Raw genomic sequence first — 27,380 nt, 5'->3', positions numbered from 1 at the left:
AGCCCCCTGAGAACTTTTTACTATGCCAACCTAACCACAGTGACGGGAGAGACACAATTCAGAAAACGTGCTCAGCTTGTCGAGAAAATGCGATTTAAGCAATAAAATTAAAAATGCTTATAAAACCTAAACCAAACGTTGCAGGTGGTCATGTCTTCAACTCGGCACTCTAAAGCCCCCAAGAGCACTTTTTACTATGCCAACCTAACCAGAATGACGGGAGGGGCACAATTCAGAAAATGTGCTCAGCTCAGCCCAAGTGAACTGCTAGATTCATCATATTCTGCGTCAAAAGAGGTTTCTGAATCGGATAAAATGATGCTAATATTGCCGCTAGAAACGGAGCTGTCGCTATCATCTGCCATGTTGTTTGGGTTTGTTGACATCCAGATGTACAACTTGTGACGTCACAGTAATGGCGCCGCCGGTGTGGCTTCGTGCGGGACCCGATCGATAAACTGGCATTTCATTTTAGCTTTATTCTTAGTAATCGGTGTCCATTTTTAATTTCCAATGCGGCAAATGTGTTCACTTTATATATTCTATCAAATTCCGTTCTAATTGAAAAAAAAAAGGGATGTCTCTAGGCCTTTAAATTGACCTTTTAACAAATTACTAGCCTGATTTATTGCCGTGGATTATTGCTAAAATTGCTTTTTAGTCAATTTATCCTACCAGTCACACTATCAACCACACAAACTCTAGCGCTTTTTTTTTCTTTCAGGCCTATTCAAGGCGGGTGTAAAACCCTCCCAAACAGCTTGGAAAAATGGACAAAAAAGAATCTAAGCCCTTCTTCGTTTAAGAAAAAGAAGCTCTGGTTTTCTAAGCCTGTTACTTCCACTGGGGCTCGAACCCAAGCTGTTTCTTGGCTCGGAAAAACAGACAAAGAACAATCTACGCTCTTCTTTGATTAAAAAAAAGAAGTTCTGTGTTTCTTAGCCCGTTCCTTCCACTCGGACTCTAACCCAAGCTGTATCTCTTAGTTCGGACAAACCAAAGCCGTCCTCATGGCTCGGACAAACCAAGGCCGTATCACATGGCTTGGAAAAACAGACAAAGAAGAATCTACGCACTTCTTCGATTAATGAAAAAGTTCTGTTTTTCTTAACCTGTTCCTTCCACTGGGACTTAAACCCAAGCTGTATATTGTGCACTTTTCACTTAAACATTTCACATTAGCGCTTTCACCTCACATCGGCCGTTAACTTACTTGTCTCTTGGGTCGTTGCACTTCCGCATCCCGTCAGTCCACTGTTGTCAGACGAAGGCAGACCTAAGATGCTGGCCCAGCGAAGAATTGTCTTCCAAGGTCTTTCTTTACCAGGTCCTGCTAAATGGACTCTGGCCCGTCGAAGGTATGCAGCACGTTGTCCTCTGTTCGTCAGCAGCGGGTATGTTGGAATCCGGGTCACGGCACCAAAATGTTGGAGTGTTGCTCACTCTAACTTCTTTGCAAGAACCACACGTGAGACAGTTTGGCCATTTTACGCCTGTAAGCGGAGAAAGCCATCTGTACACTGTGTGGTCAGTCTGACTTGGACCTCTTGTGTTAGAGATTTGCTCACTCCAACTTATTTTGCAAGAACGAAACAGAAGACAAGCAAGTTCTTTTAGACACCTGCAGGTGGAGAGTCCATTCGTCGCTGTCTGAACAGCGATTATCGAATGAAGTCTAAAGGTCTCCTCCCTGCAAGGGCATATTTATTAGGAGGAACAGAGTGGGGGTGAGTGGACAGGTTTGGTGAACCCCCGGCCTCTGATAAGATCAGAGCAGGGGGTGTTTTACACTATTGTGGGAAACAGACTCTGCATTGTGAGGGCCAGACGTGATTGATTTAATTATTACATTGTGAGGGCCAGACGTGATTGATTTAATCATTACATTGTGAGGGCAAGACAGGATTGATTTAATCATTACATTGTGAGGGCAAGACAGGATTGATTTAATCATTACAGTCTACATTCCAACATAATCATAGGATCAAACTAACCTGAAAACCCTAACATCTCCCTCCTGATTTATCATATGATTATGTCACCCCAAACAACAAAGACAAGCAAGGAGGAAAAAAAAACACATATATATATATATACGTATAATGAAGAAAGTAGAATGGTAAAAATAAAAACAACAAACAATGATAGCAACACTTTCCAGTGAAGATGAGGCATTACCTCAATACCCCAGATCAAACTTATTGTGTAAGCGAAAAACCTGCTGGCCAGATGTCATTAGCAGGAAAATTCTTACACGGCCCCGTTGCCACAGGCGACCAGAATGCTATCAATAAAAAAGAAAAAGAAAAACACAGAAACAGTACATCTGAGGGAAGAGCGCAAGGACAACTTTGTCTCCGACGGACCATACTTTATGGTCATCTGGAACGTTCGCACCCCAGACAGGGTCATGAGGGTCAAAGGTTGCAACTGCTCTGCGTCGAGTCCAGAAGAGTTGTGTGCTCCTGTCAGCTGATGATGTCATATCCTGTAGGTGTGGTCTGTCACCCACACTGGTGCACACACTCCTGTCCAGTTGGCGGGCAGCATCGGATAAACCACCTTGGATGTAACATGTGTAATTCACTCCAGCTGGTCTCTCTGTGTAGGCCACTTGTGGTATTGTTCGTCCTTTAACAGTCACATTGAGATTTGCCCAGAAGTGTTCATCATAGGCACCGTCTGCAAGTCCAGAGTGGGATGGGTCGGCATCACTGATTGTGACTGCTCGGCGTTGATATCCAACTCCTCCCATGGATGCCATACGTTTCGCTTCAGTGACATTCATTGCTCTGGCCTCCAAGCGAACTTGCGTGGAGGAAGGGGGGAGTTTCGAACACACATAGCACGCCTCCTGTGTGTGAGCTCTCACAGTGAACCTGAGGGTTGTCCACCTGTGAGGGGGAGAGATCAGGCGGCAGTAAATTTGCATTGGACACATCTTTCAGTTTGAGCGTCCTGATTAGATAATCTGCCCAGGACTGCTCTTCATCTGTTGCTTGCAACTCTCGTAGTCAATTGTAGTGCCCATTTAACTGGCAAATAGGAGTTTTTTTTTTTTAAACAAGCTCTACAAAAAAAAAATGTTTGTTTTGTTTTGAAAATATTTTGAATATGAATCAAATCCATATGTTGTATAAAGCTGACTGACCTGCCCCACTATCCCTCCTCTTGAGCCATGTGACGCGCACCATGGCTCAATATTGCAGCCCATTTGCATAGGTTCTTTGGTAGGGTAGGTCATTTATAGATGCCCTTCTCTAATCTTGCCCCTGTTTTGACAACTAGCTTAGCAAGTAAATGGATGGCCTCCCCGAATGGGGAGCGACTCAGCTAGCAAATGATTAGACATTTTCACTTTGTTGTAGTTTCTTTAGTTACTTTTCAATCGTTTTCTCATTGTTTATCACAAGAATCTTAGAAATTTGAATACAAATCAAAACGTATGTTTTATTTTACTCAATTGTATGATTTAGAGAATCCATATGTAGTAAAGTTTTGTAGTACTACATATGATTTCATCATCATTTAGTTTGACTTTCTTTCCAAAACGCTTCTTAATTTCTCAGTTCACACATCTTCTACATGTGTTACTGGTTCTCCATTTTTTTTCTAGTTAATTATCAATCCAAAAGTTACGTGTTTCTTTCTAACATTCAACCTGCTCAAAATCATTCTTTCATCAAAGTCGCTCTACTAATTTTCCATAGTAGTCGCCAACGACTTCAACCATTCAACCTTTCATTCAGGCAATCATTCATCAATGCTCATCATATGTATCTCACACAGTCTCCAAAAAGGAGTCTTCCTATCACATCGGTCCCAATTCATCCAAGCTCACCACACAACATTCATATATCATTTTCAACTCAGGTTTCCTGGTAGAACAATCCACCAATTCAAAAAAAAACTCAACTAAAACAAACAATTGGCAAATTAATCTGAATTTTTCTTTGTTTTTAAATTTGAAGAACTCAATCGCTCAGATTTAGCTTGCAATTAGAATTTTGCATAATCTTATAACACAACCAATCAATTATTCCTATTAAATGTAGCATTGCAAAATCTTAAATTCACAATTTAGCTTCTTCCAATTCCTGAAAGCATGTTCTGTCATTTTTTTTTCTTCGAATTTCTCATGTGGGCTCGACACTTTACATGCACTAGTGTGGATTAGTTTCTGCTTGCAAACAGATTTCTCTCTTTTTCCTCTCATTTTTATCTTTCAAAATCATTTCTGTTCTGCTGTGCAAATTGGATAGACCACAGTCTAGCAAAATTTTTTTTATACTAAAACTTTAGCCAATGTTCATCATTTTAACATACGCACACACATGCACAGCTCTCGCACGCAAAAGGTAGTTCCCAGCACCAATGATTCGTCACAGGCTGGCCATTTCCTGTGGTCGATCATGAGCTGGTCCCTCCCATGCACACGAGGACAGCACATTCTAATTTAATTTATTTATCTTCTAGAAGCAAGTTGCATTTCTTTACCACTTGAACTCTCAACTTCCTTTCTACTCCATACTTTCTCTTCCACTTCGGCATATATTGCATACAATTAAGAAATCTACTTGCCATGAACTTCTCGTTTTAAAGAAGAGCAGAGCAAGAGATTTACCGTTTTTATTTCCCATATTAATTCTAGTAGTTTTAGGTTATACAATCTCTTTGTCTCAAAAATATTATTATTATTATTATTACTATTATTACTTATTTATTTATTTAACTATTGCTTTGAGGATCCTCAATGCAGGTTTAAATTGACCTTTCAACAAATTACTAGCCTGTTTTATTGCCATGGATCAACGCTAGAACTGCTTTTTAGTCAATTTATCCTACCAGTCACACACTCAATCACACAAACTCCAGCGCTTTTTTAGGCCTCATGGCTCGGACAAACCAAAGCCGTATCTCATAGCTCGGATAAACCAAAGCCGAATCTCATAGCTCGGACAAACCAAAGCCGAATCTCATAGCTCGGACAAACCAAAGCCGAATCTCATAGCTCGGACAAACCAAAGCCGTATCTCATAGCTCGGACAAACCAAAGCCGTATCTCATAGCTCGGACAAACCAAAGCCGAATCTCATAGCTCGGACAAACCAAAGCCGTATCTTTAGCGCTTTAACTTACTTGTCCCCTGGTTCGTTGCACCGCCGGATCCCGTCAATCCACCTCTGTCAGACGAAGGCAGACCTAAGATGCTGGCCCAGCGAAGAATTCTCTTCCCAGGACTTTCTTTTCCAGGTCCTCCTAATGGACGCTGGCTTGTCGACAATGCAGCACGTCCTCCTTCGCCGGTCAGATGGTGGGTATGAGGATCCCGGGTTTCGGCACCAAAATGTTAGAGATTTGCTCACTCCAACTTATTTTGCAAGAACGAAACAGAAGACAAGCAAGTTCTTTTAGACACCTGCAGGTGGAGAGTCCATTCGTCGCTGTCTGAACAGCGATTATCGAATGAAGTCTAAAGGTCTCCTCCCTGCAAGGGCATATTTATTAGGAGGAACAGAGTGGGGGTGAGTGGACAGGTTTGGTGAACCCCCGGCCTCTGATAAGATCAGAGCAGGGGGTGTTTTACACTATTGTGGGAAACAGACTCTGCATTGTGAGGGCCAGACGTGATTGATTTAATTATTACATTGTGAGGGCCAGACGTGATTGATTTAATCATTACATTGTGAGGGCAAGACAGGATTGATTTAATCATTACATTGTGAGGGCAAGACAGGATTGATTTAATCATTACAGTCTACATTCCAACATAATCATAGGATCAAACTAACCTGAAAACCCTAACATCTTGCAAGGGCATTTTTATTGAGAGAAAACAGTGTGGGGGTGAGAGTGGACAGGTTTGGTGAACCCCCGGCCTCTGGTCAAATCAGAGCAGGGGGTGTTTTGCGACAGGGAAAAACAGAACAACTTTGATTGCTTCCTCTGCAGCTGGTCAACCACTGGAGAGGATGCAAGCACTTTATTTTACTATACGGTTTAATGGTATGGCATATGGATTTTGGAATGAAGGTTGACATTCTCACTTTCAAAATGTGGCGTGCCATCTGCTCAGGTACCAGCTGAAGCTATTTGCCAGAATGTGTTTGGACCGCCAGTACCTGGCCATTGATGAGATCTCCAAGCAGCTGGATGTGGAGCTCATCTTCCTGTGCATGATGGATGAGACGCTACCATTTGATCTACGAGCATCCTTCTGTCGACTAATGCTGCACGCTCACGTGGATCGAGATCCGCAGGAATTAGTCACACCTGTCAAGTTTGCTCGACTTTGGACTGAGATCCCCACTTCCATCACTATCAAAGAGTAAGTCGTTGTAGAAGACGGTTTGGGTGGTCGGATGACGTGAAAGTCCCCAATATAAATCTAATACCTTTTTATTCTGAACAATTAACATGTACCCTTAAATGGGAGTTTGCAGTTTCAAGCATCACTTCATTACCCCCCCCCCCACACACACACACACACACACACACATATACTAAAACAGCAAATTACAAATCTGAATTACAAGTAACCAATACAACATAGATGGTACCATTATCCATATTTATCCATATTTGTTAATTTACATGTACCCTTAACTCCCGGTGTAAAAGTTCCTTCATTTCTTTTTACTAACGATACACTTTAACCAGTTACCTTGCCTGTAACTATGAAATATTCATATTCATGTACTATTTGTGCTTAGTTCATTTATTTAGAGAATGCAAAGTCCCTAAGCCAAGCAGTTGCCTCCTGGTCTGCTGTATGGAGGGTGACTAACCCTCCTTTAAGTCTGTGGAGAGGACAAACTTCTATGATGTGTTCCATGGTTTGCTCCTCTTCACAAGCACACAGTGGGGTGGGGCTACTGCCCCATTTGTGAAGGCTGGCCAAGCAGGGGCCATGTCCAGTCCTGAAACGATTGAGTGTGGACCACTGTCTTCTTGGGAGGTTGGTGCCAGGGACCTATTGGTTGGGGTCTGGCACCAAGTGTTTGTTTGGGACCTCCTTGGACTCCCATTCCATTTTCCAAGCCAACTGGATGGTGAAGTCGGTTGGTGGGATGTTCTTCCAAATCGATCGTCTGGACGGTACTCGAACAGTGGGTGGGTTGTAGATGTCTGTATTGATTGGTAGATGGGGAGACTTTTTGATCTTTTACAATTAGTTTAATTTAGTTTATTCACGCAATATCCAAGACATACTACATGATACAAAAAACAGTATTACACAGTCGGATGCGTGAAAGGTCACCCCAAGCAAGCTATTTAAAGCTTTTAATAGGGGGCCCGGTTTTCAATAAGTATCAGATATTGGCCAGATATCCTTAAATTATGGACAACATACAGACAGGCTTCATCTACAAACTGGATTTGGTTGAAGTTGGGAAATTGTGTAAAATGTAAATAAAAACAAAATACAATGATTTGAAAATCCTTTTCAACCTATATTCAATTGAATACATTACAAATACAACATATTTTTGTACATAGTGTATATGTAGGTGACGTTTTTTTAAATCCCGATAATATGTTGTAATTGTGTCAACCGGATGTGAGTGAACGCTTGCGCGACTTGCTGCCGCTGCTCTCCGGTCATTTTTTATGCTATTTTATGTCTGTACAGTGACCTTGAGTGCCTTGAAAGGCACCTTATAAATAAAATGTATGATTATTGTTATTGTTATTATTATTATTATTATTATTATTATTATTATTATTACATTTAATGCTCAAACTCATAAACGTAATTTTATTTTTCAAATAATAATTTTGGCGGCTCGGTGGTGCACTGGTTAGCATGTCCGCTTCACAGTTAGGAGGGTGCGGGTTCGATTCCACCTCCGGCCCTCCCTGTGTGGAGTTTGCATGTTCTCCCCGGGCCCGCGTGGGTTTTCTACGGGCACTCCGGTTTCCTCCCACGTCCCAAAAAAAAAAAAACATGCTTGGTAGGCCGATTGAACACTCCATATTGTCCCTAGGTGTGAGTGCGAGTGCGTATGGTTGTTTGTCTCTGTGTGTCCTGCAATTGGCTGGCAACCGGTTCAGGGTGTCCCCCGCCTACTGCCCGATGACGGCTAGGATAGGCTCCAGCACGCCCGCAACCCCCGTGGGAACTCAGCGGTACAGAAAATGGATGGATGGATTAAATAATAATTAACTCAGAATTTCATGGCAGCAACACGTGCAGTAGAAGTTGGGAAAGGGCATGTTTACCACTTCGTTACATAACCTTTCCTTTTAATAACACTCAATAAACGTTTTGGAAGACAGGAGACTGATTCTCTTAGCTTCTCATGTGGAATTCTTTCCCATTCTTGCTTGATGAACCGCTTCAGTTGTTCAACAGTCCGGGGTCTTCCCTGTCGTATTTTACGCTTCATAATGCGCAACACATTTTCAATGGGAGACAGGTCTGGACTGCAAGCGGGCCCGGGGAGAACCTGGACTCTTTTACTTCAAAGCCAGGCTGTTGTAACATGTGCAGAATGTGGCTTGGCATTATCTTGCTGAAATAAGCAGCGGCGTCCATGAAAAAGACATCGCTTGGATGGCAGCATATGTTGTTCCAAAATCTGTATGTACTTTTCAGCATTTATGTTGCTTTCATAGAAATGTACCGTATTTTTCGGCGTATAAATCGCGGTTTTTTTTTCATAGTTTGGGTGGGGGGGGTGACTTATACTCAGGAGCGACTTATATGTGAAATTTTTCACAAATTCTTACTTGATCATTAACACATCACTTACTTACTAGTATAGTTGATCACTTCACGTTATTTTCACTTTAAACCGCATGAGGGCGCACTATGGCTGTGGAATAATTGGAGCCTCACTGACAATGACTTCCATTTATTGACTTCCAGAGTAAGGGGATTTAATGATTTGAAATGGTATCATCTGAAAACGGCCTTCAAAATAAAGCACCCTACCTCAAATCAAAGCATGGCTGAATAACCTAAATAACATGGAGAATTCTTAATACATACTGTAAATATCTTTTTAGAACAGCTTTTATTATTATAATAATTTTAAAAACAAGGTACAAGTGTAGTACTGTAAATATGTTTTTAGAACTGTTTTATTATTATAACAATTTTTCTATAACAAGGTATAACACTCTTAAATGTGGTTTTAGAACTATTATTATTATAACTTTTTTTATAAAAAGGTACAAGCGTATGCACTGCAATTGTGTGGGCATTCCCTGCCTTCTGCTAAAGACTGGGCAACATTCGTATCATAATTCCTCAATTTAAAAGTTTTATTTTGAATTTTATTTTTTTTTAATTTGGGGGAAAAAAAATCTGCGATGTACTGAAACTGCGATAAACGAACCGTGATGTAGCAAGGGATTACTGTAATCTGAACTGCAACTGACGTCAGCGGCGCGGCGCACACGCGGCGTTGTTTACATAAAGGACGAAGATTTCGATCGATGGAGTTAATGATTTGGAGTGACACAGATAGTTTGATAATGTTGTTTATATAATAGCTATTTGATATATACTTTATATATAGTTATATGGGGCTGTGGAATAATTTGAACTGCAACCGACGTCAGCGGCGCAGCGCACACGCGTCGTTGTTTACATAAAGGAGGAGGAATTTGATCAATGGATTTAATGATTTGGAATGACACAGATGGTTTGATCAAGGTGTTATTTGTTATAGTTATTTGGATAACTTTAATGTTACGTCAGTCCTGTTCTCAGCTCCTCGTTCGTGTTTATATCACCTTAGCATATGGCATTGTTTAGCCTGTTGTTGCTGGTTCATGTCTGTTCTTGGTGTTGGTTTTTGTCAAATAAATTTCCCCCAAAATGCGACGTATACTCCGGTGCGACTTATATATGTTGTTTTTTTTTCACTTTATTGTGCATTTTATGGCTGCTGCGACTTGTATTCCGGAGCGAGTATTAGTTCGAAAAATACGGTAAGTCACCCATGCCATGGGAACTAATGCACCCCCATACCATCACAGATGCTGGCTTTTGAACTTTGCGTTGATAACAGTCCGGATGGTCCGCTTCCTCTTTGGTCCGGAGGACACGACGTCCAGTGTTTCCAAAAACAATTTGAAAAATGGACTCATCAGACCACAAAACACTTTTCCATTGTGCATCAGTTAATTTTACATGAGCTCGGGCCCAGAGAACCCGGCGGCATTTCTGGATGTTGTTCATAAACGGCTTTTGCTTTGCATGGTAGAGTTTTAACCCACACTTACTGATGTAGTGACGAACTGTATTTACTGACAGTGGTTTTCTGAAGTTTTCCTGAGCCCATTTGGTGATATCCTTTACACACTCATGTCGGTTTTTAAAGCAGTGCCATCTGAGGGATCGAAGGTCACGGTCAATCAGTCTTGGTTTCCGGCCATGGCGCTTATGTGCAGTGATTTCACCAGATCCTCTGAACCTTTTGATGATATTATGGACCATAGATATTGAAATCCCTAAATTCCTTGCAATTTTGCTTTGAGAAATGTTGTTCTTAAACTGTTCAACTATTTTCTCACGCAGTTGTGGACAAAGTGGTGAACCTCGCCTCATCCTTGCTTGTGAATGCTTTCTTCCCTCTTTGTTTGGGATCGTGTATCAGAGCATGGTTATTTCTAGATGCCCAGTCTGAAAGTGTCTCTCCATCGCTATACGCTGCTGGGTATCCCCAGTCAGGGTGGTGGCTGTTGAAATCTCCCACGTAGATGGCAGGGTGGGGTAGAACCTGCAGATCCCAGTTGGCACTAGGGGGATTGTACACATTGACAATATTGAAACCATCGATAGTTATGGTGTTAGAGAAATGTGCTGTTGTCAAGTGGTTTGCTTCAACTATGCCAGAGCGCACATAGGTGTCCCGTCCATGTTTGGCATGTGGGGTGTAGTACAGGAGGTCAAAGCCTTTGATGGTGAAGCGGCCTGCTTCCTATGTGCCAATGTGAGTCTCTTGGAGGCAGATAACGTCAATCGAGTGTTGGAAGGCGAGGACTTCAATAAGGCTTCGCTTGGCTGCAGAAAGGCCTTCGACATTTAGTTGAAGTATTCGAAGAGTAGGTCCCACCGCGAGGTGCTCTTGAGGCTGTTTGCTGTCGGCTTTGGGACTGTGACTAGGATTCTTTGACTTGGCTCTCAGGCGTCGTCTATTGGAATTTAGTCTGCTGGTGGGATCATTTGCTTTCCTGGGCAAACCCGGGTACTGACAGGGGCCGCGACGAGAACGCTGATCCATTGCACTTAGTATTATTGTGTAACCTTAGCTATAACATCAACGTTACAAAGCTCACCGAAGTCATGCTCCAGCTAATTTCATACCCTGTGCATAACCCAGCCACTCCTCTTGCAGGTTTCTCATTGTTGTAGTTCCCTATTTTGTCTGTTTTTAAGCCACAGACATAATCACGAAACCTTTTCATAGTCGTTCATTAATATTTGTTTTCAAGTTTTGTTTCCCACTAAAATTATAACCTCCTTCTCTTTAAAAATATAGTATGTACATTATCTGGTAGTAAATTGTGTAGCATCATCAATTAATTGTGCAGTTTTATATTTCAAAAGACATGCATATTTTTAGATTCTGGATTGTGTGGTGAAGAAATCTTACATTGTGCATTATTCTCATTGCCTATTTTTACAGTATGTATAGTGGTAGTAATGCCGTTTTTGTGTTTCCCCAGACATCTGAACAGTAATTCAGGGATGGTAACAGTAGCAAACAGTACATAATGTAGAGTCATTTCTGGTTAAGTGCATGTTTTGCTTTTGCCAGGATTGAAATGTTCCTTGAATTTTTTTATTGAATATGTTGTGTGTGTAATTTCCAGAAAATTGTGTTGTCTATTACCCCCCAAAAATATTGTGTTTACTCTCCCTATATTTATGCCCTCTGTTGATATACATAGTTATTTAATTGCTTGATTTAACATGCCCAAATAAGATTAACATTGTGTTCTTCAAATGTATTGCTTGCTTGTTTTCATCTGCAAACCTCAGAAACTTGAATATTTGAGACATTTTACATAAATCAATATACAAGACGAATAATTTTGGCCCCAGCATTTTGAATAATATTCTCCCAGATTCACAAACTGTTGCCTTTTTGTTAACTACTTATCCATTATTGTGTTTAATGACACATTCAACAAGACCGATTCACATCGTTCACATTTAAAATCCTAAACAGCTCATTCAACTCAAATGTGAAAAGTGGTTCTGGTTCACTAGAAATTCAAAATGTTCACATTTAAAATTCCCACAAACTTTTTTTAACCATTCTCAATGATACATTTGAAAAATAACAAACTCATGGTGTTTTGATACCAAAGCGTTAGACGTTGCCCCTTTGAATACTTTTAAGCTTGAGTTTCTCAGTGACACATTGTCAGAACGTCATGTTTTTTTTTGTTTTTTTTTTAACGTTCTCCTACACTCTCTGCCCTGCTCTGGGTTGTTACTTAATATTTAACTAATGCATTGGAAAAAATAACACATTTTGATTAGGGCCTGAGCAGTTGTTTCGTTTTTGCATGATTTCTTTTTTTTCTCAGATTACATTTTGACACCTTAAACATGCTCAAAAACTCACCAAACTTTGCACACACCGGTCCTGGTGAAAATGTTTATATATTAATGCTGTCATACATGATGACAACAGATCATCACTCTGTAGTGCCACCGAGAGTGGAAAAATAAAAAACACAGTTTGACAAAAACCTACGAAAATTACACGTACAAATCATCAATATGTTAATAGATTATGGTCTGATTTGAAAAATCTGAATAAAAATAGCTCAGTGGCGCCACCTACAAAGCTTCTGGTTGTACGTGATCCAGAAACAACCAGAGGGTGAGGACTGGAAACTGATTGTGTTTATCTCCAGGAAGCTATTTGACGCTGAGAAAAGTTATGCTCAGAGAAGAAGGCATGAGTAGCGACCTGGGCATACAAACGCTTGCAGTTGTTCTTGCTAGTGATGAACTTTACAATTGATCACAAGCTACTGGTCCCTTTTCCTAAATCCCAAAGCGCTGGATGAGATTCCGCCACATGTTTTGAGGTTTTGTCTGAGAGTCTAAAGTTCATGTGTCGATAAAGCAGATCATCACGCCAGGCACACTTCATGTGCACAGCCCCTAAAGGTCAAGACCTCCAGTGGGTCACTTTGGAAGAAAAAGAACTGGCGGCAGATATCCAAATCTTTGTGGATATCAGACAGTGTCTGCCAGCCACCAAAGCAAGACTGCAAACGCGCGCAGAGAAGCAGAAAGAGGACCCAGTCTGCAATACATTGAGACAGGATAAACAAAGTGCCCTGACAGAGCTCACCTGATATTAGACCTCACTGGGATGCGAGAAATTACTACCTGTCTGTATCCTGATACCCACTCCTGAAGGGACAAAGGATTGTTATTCCCAGCTCCATAAGAGTTGACATACTTGACATACTCCATCAGGGTAAAAGGGTAGAAAGATACAAAGTCAGGGCCGTCAGTCAGTCTGATGCTGGCCAGGGCTCTCAACTGAAAGTAAAACCAAACTGGGAAACTGCCCCACATGCATTAAACATAGCCACACACAAAAGGAGCCTCTGTTAACAACGCCTACACCTGTGAGACTGTGGCAACGTGTTGGAAATGATATTTTCATCTGGAAAGAGAAAAGCAGCTTGGTAGTGACCTCCATGTCGCAGCAGCCAAAACAGTCGCAGCAGCTCTTAAGAAGATCTTTGCACAACATGGAGTACATGATGTGCTCATGTCAGACAATGCGCTGCAGTTTACAGCTTCCATATTTAAGCACTTTGTCAAATATGCACAAGCCAATAGTGGTGGCTGAGCGGGCCAATGTCAAAAGGATTATGGAAAAGGGGTAGGTGACTATGCAAAAGCAAATCACGCAGCGTCTCCATCATTAAGGCCACCTAAGAGGCGAGTGGTTTTACATCAGCGAGGAACCAATTCCAATGCTTCTTGAGAAGCCCATCAAGAGCCTTGGTCGGTGGAATAGCGCAGATCTCAAAGACATGCAGCAGCTTCAGCAACTCAAGCAGGATTTGACTAATGGCCTTCAGCAAATTAACAACACTGTACTACCAGGGGAAGCTGAAGCTGTGGTGTTACCATATGGGCTGCTACCCAGACTGCTGTGCCCTTTGACGAGGTTTCAATTTGCCATGCCAATCGTTTGGAAAGGCTGGTGAACACGTATGTGAGGGAAGTGGCTTGGTCTTTCAAAGTGCATCAGCAGTGTCAGATTATACAGCAAAGGAGCCCTGTCACTACCCATCTCCAGTCTAGTGGAAGACTTCAAGTGTGCGAAGGTTAGGCTGGACATGTCCCTAGCTGAATCCCGGGACCACATGGTAAGAGGTGCCCGCTCCTGCCCTAGCAACTGTGAGGAAGAGGACCCCTGCCACAGCAGTGTCACAGGCCAAATCCGCCCTTCTGCACCAGGGCGTAGTGGGCCACGTCCAGCAAGGAAGAGCAGGATTGGGCCTCTGAGCCATGACACCTCTCTGGCAGAAGGATTCTACAACTGTCTCGCACCTTGGTGGTGGAGGCGGTCTGGCGACAGGAAGAAGCAGCTAGACAAGGCAAAGCTCTGGCACAAGCCAAACAGGGCGGCTGGATGAGGTGTGAGTGGGTCGAGAGAAAGAAACTGAGCTGGAGTGAATTCTGAGGCTTGGACTCCAACCGGTTAAGTTTCACCTTCCGAGCGACATAATAATCACACTAATCTCCAGTTGTGACTTGGAAAGGACCCATCCTGTCCCTTGTGTACAACCCCTGCAACACTCAAACACATTCTGGTTGGCTGCAAGACCAGCCTCACTCAAGGGTTGGAGACACAACCAAATTCTCAAGTGCCTAGCAGACAGAGTTGAGTGCAAGAGAGTCTCAATGAACAGCAACCCATCCAGAATGCATAGTCAACAGCCACTGTTTGTGCGGGAGGGGGATAAGCATAGAGGGGGTCCCTCAAACCATAATCTGCCCTCACTGAATGCCGCCAGGGACTGGCAGATGAGAGTCAATCTAGACGAGAGGCTCATTTTCCCTCCAGAGATTGCAACAACAACACTGCATCCAGACATTGTCCTCTGGTCCAATTCCTGCCAGCTCATCTCCATCACAGTCCCCTGGAAAGATGCCCTTGAAGAAGTTTTCGAGCGCAAGAAGCTGCATTATTCCAACCGAGCAGCCGAGGCAGAGGACAGAGGCTGGAAAGTAAGGGTGCACTCAGTGGAGGTTTAGTGTAGGGGCTATGTGGCCAGCATGGTGGCAATGCTCCTAATGGAAGTTAGAATCAGGGGGCAAGCTCACAGACAGGCCATTAAAGAAATGGCCAATACAGCAGAAAGAACAAGCCATTGGCTGTGACTCAATAGAAGTGACATCACCTAGGCTGCTCGGAACAGCTAGCAGCAGGAAACACACCTCGGCCTGATCAGCCTGTGGTGGGCCAGCCTCAGCATTGTGTTAAGTGGCCAAAACGCCCAGTGACACTCAGGTACAAAACTGATGATGTTTCCCGCTGTAAACGTTGTGTAGCGCCTACCCATCCTAATGGTGCAATACTAGGGATATTTAACATCAAATTATATAGTGTTACCCTTCTGGAAAACACTTATTCTCCAGCCCAACTAGACAGTTAAGAACCTCACACCCACGAGTGCCCTAAACAATGTGTCTATACTGGCCACACATCAAAAGGTTTCGGAGTGCAGCGACACAAGGAATATGAAAACAAGTGGAATATTAGGGTTAGGGTTAAAAATGCCACAGAACAGATTCCACAGAACACACAGTCAACCAAAGTTACACCCTAGCCAGAGCGTTTGGATCACAACAAAGTACTCACGGGACAGTTGTACAGCAGTCAGATACTCCCAGATCATACCTCGAAAGAAGAGCGGATGGACTGTTATGGAGTAACCGTACACACTTGCATCGAACCCAGCATGCACCAACAATTAGAGTGAATCAACCTGCGGTAAAGCCAGATGCCTTTTATTTTACAAGTTCAAGCAGACATTCAGGTGCACCTTAAAGACTGGATTTGTGATTTGTCTGCACGAAAGAAGTTCCTGACTGCCATTGTCAATATTCAAAAAAGAAAAAACATTTTGAAAGGTTTGAAGTGAAATAATATTTCTTACTTAAAAGTGGGAGGTGTTAGGAAGGGTCAATCTATCTTATTAGAGACGTTGATGTTGATGTCTTAGCCAATCTGATGACATATTGTACATATGTACTATGGAAATCCTGTTCTGGTGTGATTTGAAGCACAGTAAAGGTTCCTGCGTTCTACCTTTTTTTTCTCCTTGTGCGTGCGTGCATGCTGCGTGCGTGGGTTCATGGTGCGTGCATGCTGCGCGTGTGCGTGCGTGTCACTAGTTGCCCACATTTTGTGTGTGTGTTTGTATTTGTTTTCTGCCCAAAGCAGGGCTCCATTGATTACCAACCCTCGTGTCATACACTTTTTGAAAATTGTGATGTATTTGATGTTTTACATCAGAAAAAAATAAATAAAAGGGATCTCACATTTCCCCTAGAGCAGTGGTTCTTAACCTTGTTGGAGGTACCAAACCCCACCAGTTTCATATGCGCATTCACCGAACCCCTCTTTAGTGGAAAAAAAAAAAACGATTTTTTTCAAATTCAAGCCATAGATGAGCATCACCTTGTTCAAACCACAAAACCAACACAATGCATGAACTCACAACGAATTACATATGTACCTGCAAATCAGTGTGACGTCAGCTTTTGAGAGACAAGTTCCAATATGCGTCATGACAAATTTACAAGATAAGTCAAGTGTGACCGGACTTCTGGGACGGAGGCTCTGCCGAACCCCTGAGGCCAACTCGCCGAACCCCTGAGACCGACTCACCGAACCCCTAGGGTTAAGAACCACTACCCTAGAGTCACTACAGTTTTTGTACAAGACACACCAATTATAATTCCTAATTTTTCATACATTGTTAACTCTGTGTATTCTCATGCATTTTTTTTTTTTTTTTTTTGCTTTTGTCACATCATTTCCTTGTGTGATGAGTTGACTGCAGGAATCAAACAATGAATTACCATTCAGAGTGTTTTCAGCTCTAAACCACTAGATGGGACCAGAACCCAATAAATGACTTTGATTACGTTGAAGTAACTTCCTGCACGTGCAGTGCCATGGAAACTGTCGTGATGGCTTGAAACGGTGTGTGTGTGTTATGTGCGTGTGTGTGTGTGTGCTACTGCTCACTTGAGCAATGCAAGTTCAAAAGCACATGCAAAGTAATTTGTGCATGCAGTGCAACGCGGCATTGAATTGCTTTCCACGAATCTCTGATGCAATGTATTGCCAACAAAATGCAATTGATTGCAAAAAAGAAAATGCAAGTGATTGCAAAACTATAAAATGTGTGCAATGCATTGCATTGCTTTGGCATTATTTTTTTATGCAATCCATTGCATTTTATTGGATTTGAAATAGCAGTTTCATTGGTCGAGGGATCAACCTCTTGAGTATATGTGTACCAGCACGAAAACATCAAAAGCAGCTTGGTGGGTTGGGCAGATCCAGTATTTTCCGGACTATAAGGCGCACCTAAAAACCTACAATTTTCTCAAAAGCCGACAGTGTCTTATATATGGATCAATTGATGAATTTGTTGATCCATACTGGTTGTACACAGTGCTCTGACAAAATGTTTCAGTCTGTTTTAGTACAACTAGTAAATTACAAGGTTGCATCGCTTCCCAGCATTACGGCAACCGTGGTCAGGGGGCGTCACTGAAAGCTGTTGTACCCATGAGGCTATTTCATTTCAAAATAAGGTGCTCCGTTAATGTTTCGAGTAAATTTACGGATCGATATAGAAGGGAAACATAGGTAAGCAGTACCAATGTGTTAGATCGAACTTTAGTCAGTTACGATCATTTTATAGGAGATCGTTTGAGAAACGCGAGTTTACACTTTGCTGAGGCTCATGGGAGTCTGCGAGCTGAGGCTCATGGGATTTTGCGGGTGGCTAATGCTATAATGGTAGCTGCTATACACACAAGGCTATTTCAAGTCAAAATAGGCTGCTCTGTTAATGTTTAGAGTAAATTTACGGATCAATATGGAAGGGAAACATAGGTAAGCAGTACCAATGTGTTAGATTGAACTTTAAAGTTAAAGTTAAAAAGTCCCAATGATCATCGTCATTGTCCTCTGCATTTAACCCATCCCCATGTGATTTTGATCCATCCCCTGGGGGAGAGGGGAGCAGTGAGCAGCAGCGGTGCCGCGCTTGGAAATCATTTGGTGATCTAACCCCCCAATTCCAACCCTTAATGCTGAGTGCCAAGCAGGGAGGCAATGGGTCCCATTTTTATAGTCTTTGGTACGACCCGGCCGGGGTTTGAACCCACAACCTTCCAGTCTCAGGGCGGACACTCTACTATTAGGCCACTGAGCTTTAGTCAGTGCCGATCCTTTTATAGGAGATCATTTGAGAAACGCGATTGTTTACACTTTGCTGAGGCTCACGGGAGTCTGCGAGCTGAGGCTCATGGGAGTTTGCAGGTGGCTAATGCTATAGTGATAGCTGCTATACGCACGAGGCTATTTCATGTCAAAATAGGCTGCTCTGTTAATGTTTCGAGTAAATTTACGGATCGAGATGGAAGGGAAACATAGGTAAGCAGTACTGGTACCTATTGGACCCTCCTGACGAGAATGGTGGATTACAGCGGAGCACAACATGGCAAACAGAAACTGGCGGGGAGGACATCCAACTCAGGTAGACCGTCCCCTTACACCCTTCATGGCATCCAGTGACACTCTCAAAAATGCAGGAATTTCTTTCCCACCGAATCTAGACTCTTTATTATTTAATTCATTTGACCTAGAGAATGTTACTGCTGGTATTTATGAGTCCTTCTTAAAAGGAACCCAGATACTAATTACACTGCCCTAAAATCTGTTGAATTGTCATGCGAATATTTTTCTGAAGATATGTTTAACAAACTGTGCAATACTCCTCCTGGCCACTGCCTAACAAATGTACTCTCCACTGTTCACTTTAATGTACGGAGTATCTCTAAAAATCATGATAGTCTGCAAATCTATTTATCAACCTTAACACATTCCTTTTCAGTAATAGCTCTTACTGAAACCTGGATGGTTGATAATACATCTAGCTACCCTCTCTCTCACTACACTCCTATACACTCATGTAGACCAAACAAGCAAGGTGGAGGAGTCTCACTGTATGTGATTGATAATTTCAATTTCTCTCCCAGAAAGGATCTAAGTGGTAACTTTGATATGACTATAGCAGAATCTGTGTTTATAGAACTTTCATCTTGCTCACTTATAAACAACAAAAATGTGATAATTGGATGTATATATAGACCACCAGACTCTGATAAAATCACTTTCAATGAAGCCCTTGACTCCACTCTAGAAATCATAAACAAAGAAAATAAATTGTGTGTCCTACTTGGTGACTATAATATTAATTTACTTGAAACTAAGCAGTCACATACAACAGACTTCCTTAATACATTATACTCCAGTAACTTTTTCCCTCTTATTAACAAACCCGTTTCTGCCCATAGTCTATATATAGACGCTCCGATTTCCATAACATCCGGCGCCCTCAAATGACGACCAACATTCGCGCCGATTGTATCAGGTTATAACCAGTCTTTCGCCTGTCGAAAACAGAATCGCCGCCATCTGCCCATTGTATGAGTCAGTCGTGCTAGGTGATCGAAGCCGGACAGTTGTGATTCATGATGGAACATGATCAAAGGTAAGCTCCGGGATATAATGATAGAATCGACATAGGGGCGTGAAACTTTTAGGGAACAACTATCATATAATAGTTATTGACTGATGTGATTGTTGTGATGATTCGCCCTGACGTATTTCCTCCATGTATTATTTTACGCAAAACATCTATATATAGACTATGGGCGTCTACGCGTACAAAATCAGTGCTGGATGTCCTCGATGCAATCGAAGATGAAGACGCAGCTGTGGCTGAAATCTTCATTGCTCCCCCCGCAGTCAGTGTGGAGTCTGATGAAGACAGCGGCGAGGAAGACGGCGGAGGAATGATCGATAATCTCTCGGGACGGCAGCTTTGCGCTCCCGCCATGGCGGTCCTCGCCGACGGACGAGTGATCGGAGATAATGATGGCGACACGGAAGAAGAAGAGGAGCCCCAACAGGCCTCCACCTCGAAGAAACGAGCGAAGAAACGCTCGCAAAAAGATGGGGTGGAGTACAAATGGAGCAACAGTAAAAAGCGCCTGACAAAATTCCCGGACGCCAGCCCTCTCGCCGCCCCCACGATTGTCGTCGGAAAGAGCGCAAATCAGAAGCTGGACTTCTTCCTTTCCGATGTATATTCTCACCTTGTTCGAGAGACCATCAAGTATGCGGCGGTGACTAACTCCAACTTCCAGCTCACCATCGGAGAATTGAAGCGCGTGTTGGGGATCTTGCTGCTCTCGGGGTACCACTCTCTCCCCAGTCGCCGACACTACTGGAGCACAGATGAAGATCTCCAGTGCGCCCTCGTTGCTGGGGCCATATCACGCAACAGGTTCGAGGAGATCATCCGCTACATTCACTGCGCCGACAACGCGCACCTGAACCTCAGCGACCGGATGACAAAGTTGCGTCCCATGATGGACATCCTCAACGCTCGGTTCGGGGAGGCGTATCCAATGGACTGCGATATTGATTTGGACGAGGCAATGATAGAATATTTTGGAAGACACGGATGCAAGCAAGCAATCCGAAACAAGCCGGTGCCGTTCGGCTTCAAGGCCTGGTGCCTGAACAGTGGGACCAGCGGCTTCCTGCTCCGCTTTGACATCTACCAGGGTGCGAGTGGAGATGCCTCGAAAGTCGAACGCAAGTTCGGCAAGGGCGGTGACACGCTCCTTCGACTTCTGGACGACCTCCCCGATGCTGTGCGTGCACTTCCACTACGCGTCTACATTGACAACTATTTCACCGGCCTCCCGCTAGTTGCAGAGCTGCGCAGGCGGGGCTACGCTTGCACGGGGACGATCCGAGAAAACCGCATCCCGCGCTCCTGCCCGATCACAGATCAGAAAGCTATGAAGAACAAGCCGCGTGGTGCCGTGTCTGTCGTGTACGACACGGCAAACAAGATTGCGCTCACTCGGTGGAAGGATAACGCCGTGGTCACCATCGCCTCCACCCTCGCCGCCGAGCATCCTCTGCAGAAGGCGTCACGCTGGTCAGCGAAGGAGAAGAAGAGGGTGGCAGTGGACCAGCCATTTATTGTCCAGCTGTACAACCGCAGCATGGGCGGCACGGACCGCGCCGACCAGAGCATCGGGCTCTACCGCATCAACATGCGTCGGAAGAAGTGGTGGTGGCCGATATTCACTTGGATGCTGGACGCGGCCGTCTTCAACGCATGGGTGCTGCACCGGCTGGATGAGCATAGCGGGATGTCTCTGCTGGACTTCCGACGCGAGGTGGCCCGAACTCTGCTTGCAGCACCAGGCGTCACTCGAGCTCGGAGAGTGGGCAGACCACGCCTGTGCGCAGTTGCCGATGACTCACGCTTCGACGGCATGGAGCACTGGCCAGAAGTGGCGGAGCAAGGCCGAAAGTGCGCACTGCCGACTTGCAAATTGCGTCCAAGTTCCGCGTGGCACTGTGCATGAAGTGCTTCCGTGGTTACCACCAGCCGGAACAGAATGTATGAGCACTGATCTGTTTTCTGACCGGAAGTGGCGGCGCAAGGCTGAACAAATCACGGCCGTCCACTGCGTTTATGGTACCGCAATCTTCAGTCCACTGCGTTTATTGTACCATGGTTTTGTACCGTTTACACAGAAAGTTTGTTGCCAATAAATACAGCTGTGAAAGCCAGCTTGTTTTCATAGAAACTTCGGCATTTTCGTACGACTGGTCCCCATACCCCATACAGACGGCCGCTGTTGACTGGAGGCGTCGCACATGCATGCCCATTGAAAATTGCGGAAATGGTCCCTTTCATTTTGCAGACAGCTGTTACGTGTAAAACACAACTAACTCTGAACATTCAAATAAATTACATCACGTTACACTTGTAAATCGTCAGAATGCTCCGATTTTTGTGCACGTATTAGCCCATAGTCTATATATAGATGCCGCATATCTCGGGTACGCGACGTCATAAACAAAAAAGCGCGGCGTATTCGTACTTAGGGACACCTAAGGACCCAGAAAATATGCACCTTTTAAGAAAAAAAAATTTGGGCAGAAATCTAAAACATCTACCCCAAATGAGATGCTGGGGAAAAATGGAGTCCATTCAAACCCAGTAGACATTTCTAATGGTTTCAATGATTTCTTCGTAAATGTTGGCGCTACCTTGGCATCTAGCTTCTCAACTTCTGATACAAGCCCCTGTTGCCTAATTAAAGGACAGTTTCCTTCACTCTCTATTCTTGACCCTCCTAGTGTTGAGGAAGTTTACAGCATTGTCATGAGCTTGAAAAACTCGGCCCCTGGCCATGATGAGATCAGAAGCTTACTTATTAAGAGAATCATCCATTCAATAATAATCCCAATAACACACATTTTCTCCTTATCTTTAAAATTTGGCATTGTACCCCAAGAACTAAAAATTGCTAAAGTCATTCCTATTTACAAAGCTGGCGAGACAAATGAATATGGTAATTTTCGGCCTATATCCATTCTTCCATGCTTCTCCAAGATTCTAGAAAAATTGGTTTATTCAAGATTGGCAAAGCACCTAGAAACAAATAATGTTCTTTAGAAGCATCAATATGGTTTCCGCAAAAAGTTTTTCACTGAGCATGCACTGCTTCAGCTTGTCAATCATATCTCAATAGCTCTTGACAATAAGAAATTCGCTCTTGGTGTCTTTCTAGATCTAACTAAAGCATTTGATACTGTCGACCATAAGATCCTTATTGCTAAGCTAGAGAGATATGGAGTGAAGGATTCTGCCCTGAAATGGTTCACAAACTATCTTGCCAACAGAGAACAATACGTATATTTAAATGGTTGTTCTTCCAACAGATCTAAAATACTATTTGGGGTCCTGCAGGGCTCAATATTGGGTCCTCTATTATTTTTGGTGTACATAAATGATTTTTCCATGTCTTGTTCAAATTTTCTCCCTTTGTTATTTGCGGATGATACCAACCTCATTGCCACCCACGATGATTTTAATTCCCTCATTGCAAGTGTGAATGCTGAGTTGTACGCTATTACAAAATGGTTCAAAATAAATAAGTTGACACTAAATATAAAAAAAATGTAACTTCATGATCTTCTGCAATATAAACAAATCTTACCCCAAAGATCAGACCAAAATTTACAAAAACAATAACGAAATCCATCAAGTTACTTGCACCAAATTCCTAGGAGTTATAGTAGACGAACACTTAAATTGGTCCGAACACATTGATTTGGTTTGCAAAAGATCTATGAAATTGCTAGGTATTTTACGAAAAGTTTGTCCCTTGGTCCATCTTTCTGCTCATCTCACTCTGTATTATAGTTTCCTGTTTCCTTTACTCAATTACTGCAACATAATCTGGGCAGCTACATATCCAACATACCTCAACAAATTACTCATTTTACAAAAGAAGTTCCTAGGAATAATCCCTTTTTCAAATAGATATGAACCGTCGGCACCACTGTTTAGAAATTATTCATTACTGCCAATTGATAAACATTCATCAAACCTGTCTACTCATCCATAAATACATATATAGGAAACACTGTCTTCCAGCCACTTTTCATAATTTCTTCACATTTGCATCAGACTTTCACTCTTATCCAACAAGTCAGAGGGACAATCTTCACCCACCTTTCTGTCGAACATCACGCCATCAATATAATATCCACTTTAGAGGGCCCTCACTCTGGAATAAGCTACCAATCCACATCCGATCCGTATCTGCACAGGCTGCTTTTACAAAGCACCTGAAACACCACCTTCTCCACTCATGATCCTACCAGTCCATAATTACTCCACCGCACTCAGCTGATCCATACTATGATCATCAACTTAATCCACAATTTTGACTCAGATTCTTCTTTGTTTTGTTATTTTCTGTTTACAGTTCTTCTCTTTCCTTTTAGCTATTCCTATCTGATATCTCTTTGATTGCTTCAACATCGATAAGTGTCTATTTTGTTTCGCTTGTTTCTTATTTTTGTATCATGTATCTGTTTATGTATGTATACATGCATGCTCGTATATATGCATGTATAGATATGAAAAAATTAATACTTAGCTTGTTATGCTTTTCATTATTTTACTTATATATATATATATATATATGTGTATGTGTATGTATGTGTGTGTCTCTTTTCTTAAACACTTGAATGACATTTGACTGCACAGCACTTTGTTTGTATATATAGCAGGAGTGGAGCTTCTTACAAGCCCTAGGCTTCGTCTCCCTCCTTGCACTGTTATTTGTGCTAAACAATAAACTAAACTAAACTAAACTAATGTGTTAAATCGAACTTTAGTCAGTTTTGGTCATTTTATAGGAGATAGTTTGAGAAATGCGATTGTTTACGGAGGGCTCATCGGTTATTGGCTAGTAGATGCATACCGCAACTCTATTCAACCTCAGTTTGTTGCAGTATAGCTTCTATTTTATGCGCTTTTTACTCCGGTGCACCCTATATATGAAATAATTTAGAAAAAAAAATCTTAAAAATTCAATGAGGGTGCGCCTTATAATCCAGTGCGTCTTTAGGTGCGAAAAATACGGTTATTAAAAAAATGCCCTTTTTTTTGTTTGAATCTCAACATTATTTGAATTTGTTTACTGCACGTTACCTCCTATTGGATCGTGGCATTGCTGACTAAATTTACGAAATGCAGAAGTGCCTGGCGAAGTGTACTACCCAACACTGACAAGTGCAGAAATGGCAAGAGGAAGCGTGCCAATTCATTTTGGATGAAAGAGGACTTTATTTCGGATACATCTCCCGAATTATCGGAGGAAAGCGCGGATGAGGATTTTGTCCCTCATTGCCAGTTCGAGGAAGACCAGCAATCCGAGGACGACAATGAATTGGAGGAAGCTTTAGAGGTAGAAACAAATCGTCATCAGGAGGACAACAGTGAAGACGTCAGCAAGTGGCGCTCCCAAAAAAATTGTATGGTCTCACACACACACCCACACACACCCACACACGAGTTGTGTAACATTATGTCCCCACACCGATTCCCCCTTTGGGATAATGGCGTAAGCTGCTGCGCAGATCAGAAGCCTCGTCACCACATTCAACCTCTTCTTTCCAGGGGACATTATTGAACTGATTGTCCAAGTGACAAATTTCCAAGGAAGCAGGGCGATCATAGGGTGGTATGCAGTTACAGCGCAGGAGCTAAGGGCGTACTTTGGACTGCTCATCCTTGCAGGGATGTATCGGTCCAAACACGAGGCAACCACAACCGTTTGGGACAAGAAGATGGGACTTGCCATGTTTGCCGACACCATGTCGTGCGTGAGGTATTCCCAAATAAACCGCACCTTGCGATTTGACGACAAGTTGCGGAGGCCACAGCACCATCACAACAACAAATTGTTGCCAATTGTGGACCTCTGGTTTAGATGGAAAAGCTTACTACCAATGATGTTTTACCTGGGCAGGGATGTATGTGTCGACAGGCACCTGATCTCTTAGAGGGCGCTGATTGTTGAAGGTGTTGAAACCAGCAAAATATGGTATAAAGTTCTGGGCACTCTGCTATGTTTCCACTTCCTATGCGTGGAATTTGGAGGTCTACACAGGGAAGCCTCCGGAAGGACAGCGGGAAACCAATGTCAGTATGCATGTTTTGCTTGGCCTGTGTGACACATTGCAGTCACACAGTGACAACCGACATTTTTCTTTATATCATTCCCCCTGGCCGTTTCAATTTTTTTTTACATCCATACATATACAGTATAGTTTGTTTTGCTGTGACATGTAACTGATATTGTTCAGAAAGGGCCTTAAAATAAATAAATAAATAAACTTTATATGTCTGGATAGGTCTCATGCCACTGAACATTTTGAGTGGTCGAAAGCAAAAAAAAATCTTCAAAAATGATTTATTTTCATGTCTAAAAAGAAATTAAAACTTTTGGAAAAAATAACTCCAGGGTGACATTTTTACAACAATTCCCATTGTAAAACAATATGGCATACATGAAAAAATATATTATGATTTACTGACTCATTCAGGACTTTATTTGTACAATATGAAATATTCTCAATTAGAGTTTTTTTTTTACATCCATACATATACAGTAGATTTAGTTTTGCTGTGACATATAACTGGTATTATTCTTCAGAAAGGGCCTTAAAATAAATACATGAAAAAACTGTATATGGATGGATAGGATGCCACAGAACATTCCGAGGGGTCGAAAGCCAAAACACCTTTAGAAAATGACTTATGTACAGTAGAGTTAGTTTTGCTGTGACTGATATTATTGTTCAGAGAAGGCCTCTAGATAGATAGATAGATAGATAGATAGATAGATAGATAGATAGATAGATAGATAGATAGATAGATAGATAGATAGATAGATAGATAGATAGATAGATAGGTTTGATGCCACTGAACATTTTGAGTGGTTGAAAGTGAAAAAATCTTTAAAAATGAGTTATCACATCTCAAAACCAATTACAGTTTTTGGAAAAATTTAACATGCAGTATCAAATGAATAAGTGCATACAAGGGTTACCAACCTCCATCCAAACTGTGCCAGTTGGAATAAACCTATTTTCAAACTCATGCAGTTGTTATCACCTGCTTTGTCACTTTCATAACCTCCACTTACATCAGCATCCCTGCCACATCTGTCAGTGGCAGGCTGTACTTTTCAGACGTAGTGCTTCACTACATTTTCAGGTGTTATGCTTTGCAGTTTTGATGCTAGCTCAACGAACACTTCTGATTTCATTTTGTAGCAATGAGCAAGGAAGATGTTGTGAGGACGTTTAGCGGAAATAATATTGGAAATATTAATAAATACTGAAGTCCAGATTCATGAAAAATATGCTTTAGTGTAGTGATGAAATATTTGTACATCAATACACTACAAGAAAGTGGAAAAAAAATCACTTTTATAACACGTGACCCCTTTAACCAAATTGTTGTGTTTCCACCTCAGTTACGACTCTAACATGGATGACAGCAGAGACAACAAGAAGAACCGCTTTGCCAACACCATGGTCTTCATGGAGGAATATCTCAACAATGTGTTGAACGAGGAGCTGCCCTTTTACAATAAGGAGAAGAACAAGCTTACCTACGAGGTATGCAGGGACTTCGGGCACAACTAACATTTCCTTTGCAGTTTTTGCATC

At 42.4% G+C, this 27,380-nt stretch overlaps 1 protein-coding gene across 1 annotated transcript in view; it reads left to right on the top strand.

Annotated features, from left to right (window-relative positions):
- The window catches only part of itpr3 (inositol 1,4,5-trisphosphate receptor, type 3), a 459,677-nt gene that overhangs the window by 216,940 nt on the left and 215,357 nt on the right, over positions 1-27,380 (top strand). The window contains exons 20-21 of the mRNA XM_049754123.2: positions 6,077-6,328; positions 27,185-27,329. Coding sequence (XP_049610080.1) covers positions 6,077-6,328; positions 27,185-27,329 — 397 coding nt within the window. The remainder of the gene's footprint in view (positions 1-6,076; positions 6,329-27,184; positions 27,330-27,380) is intronic.

The sequence above is a fragment of the Syngnathus scovelli genome, chromosome 2, assembly GCF_024217435.2.
Source record: "Syngnathus scovelli strain Florida chromosome 2, RoL_Ssco_1.2, whole genome shotgun sequence".
Classification (NCBI taxonomy): domain Eukaryota; kingdom Metazoa; phylum Chordata; class Actinopteri; order Syngnathiformes; family Syngnathidae; genus Syngnathus; species Syngnathus scovelli.
The sequence above is the reverse complement of the archived record's forward strand: the minus strand, read 5'-3'. Positions and strand labels throughout refer to the sequence as shown.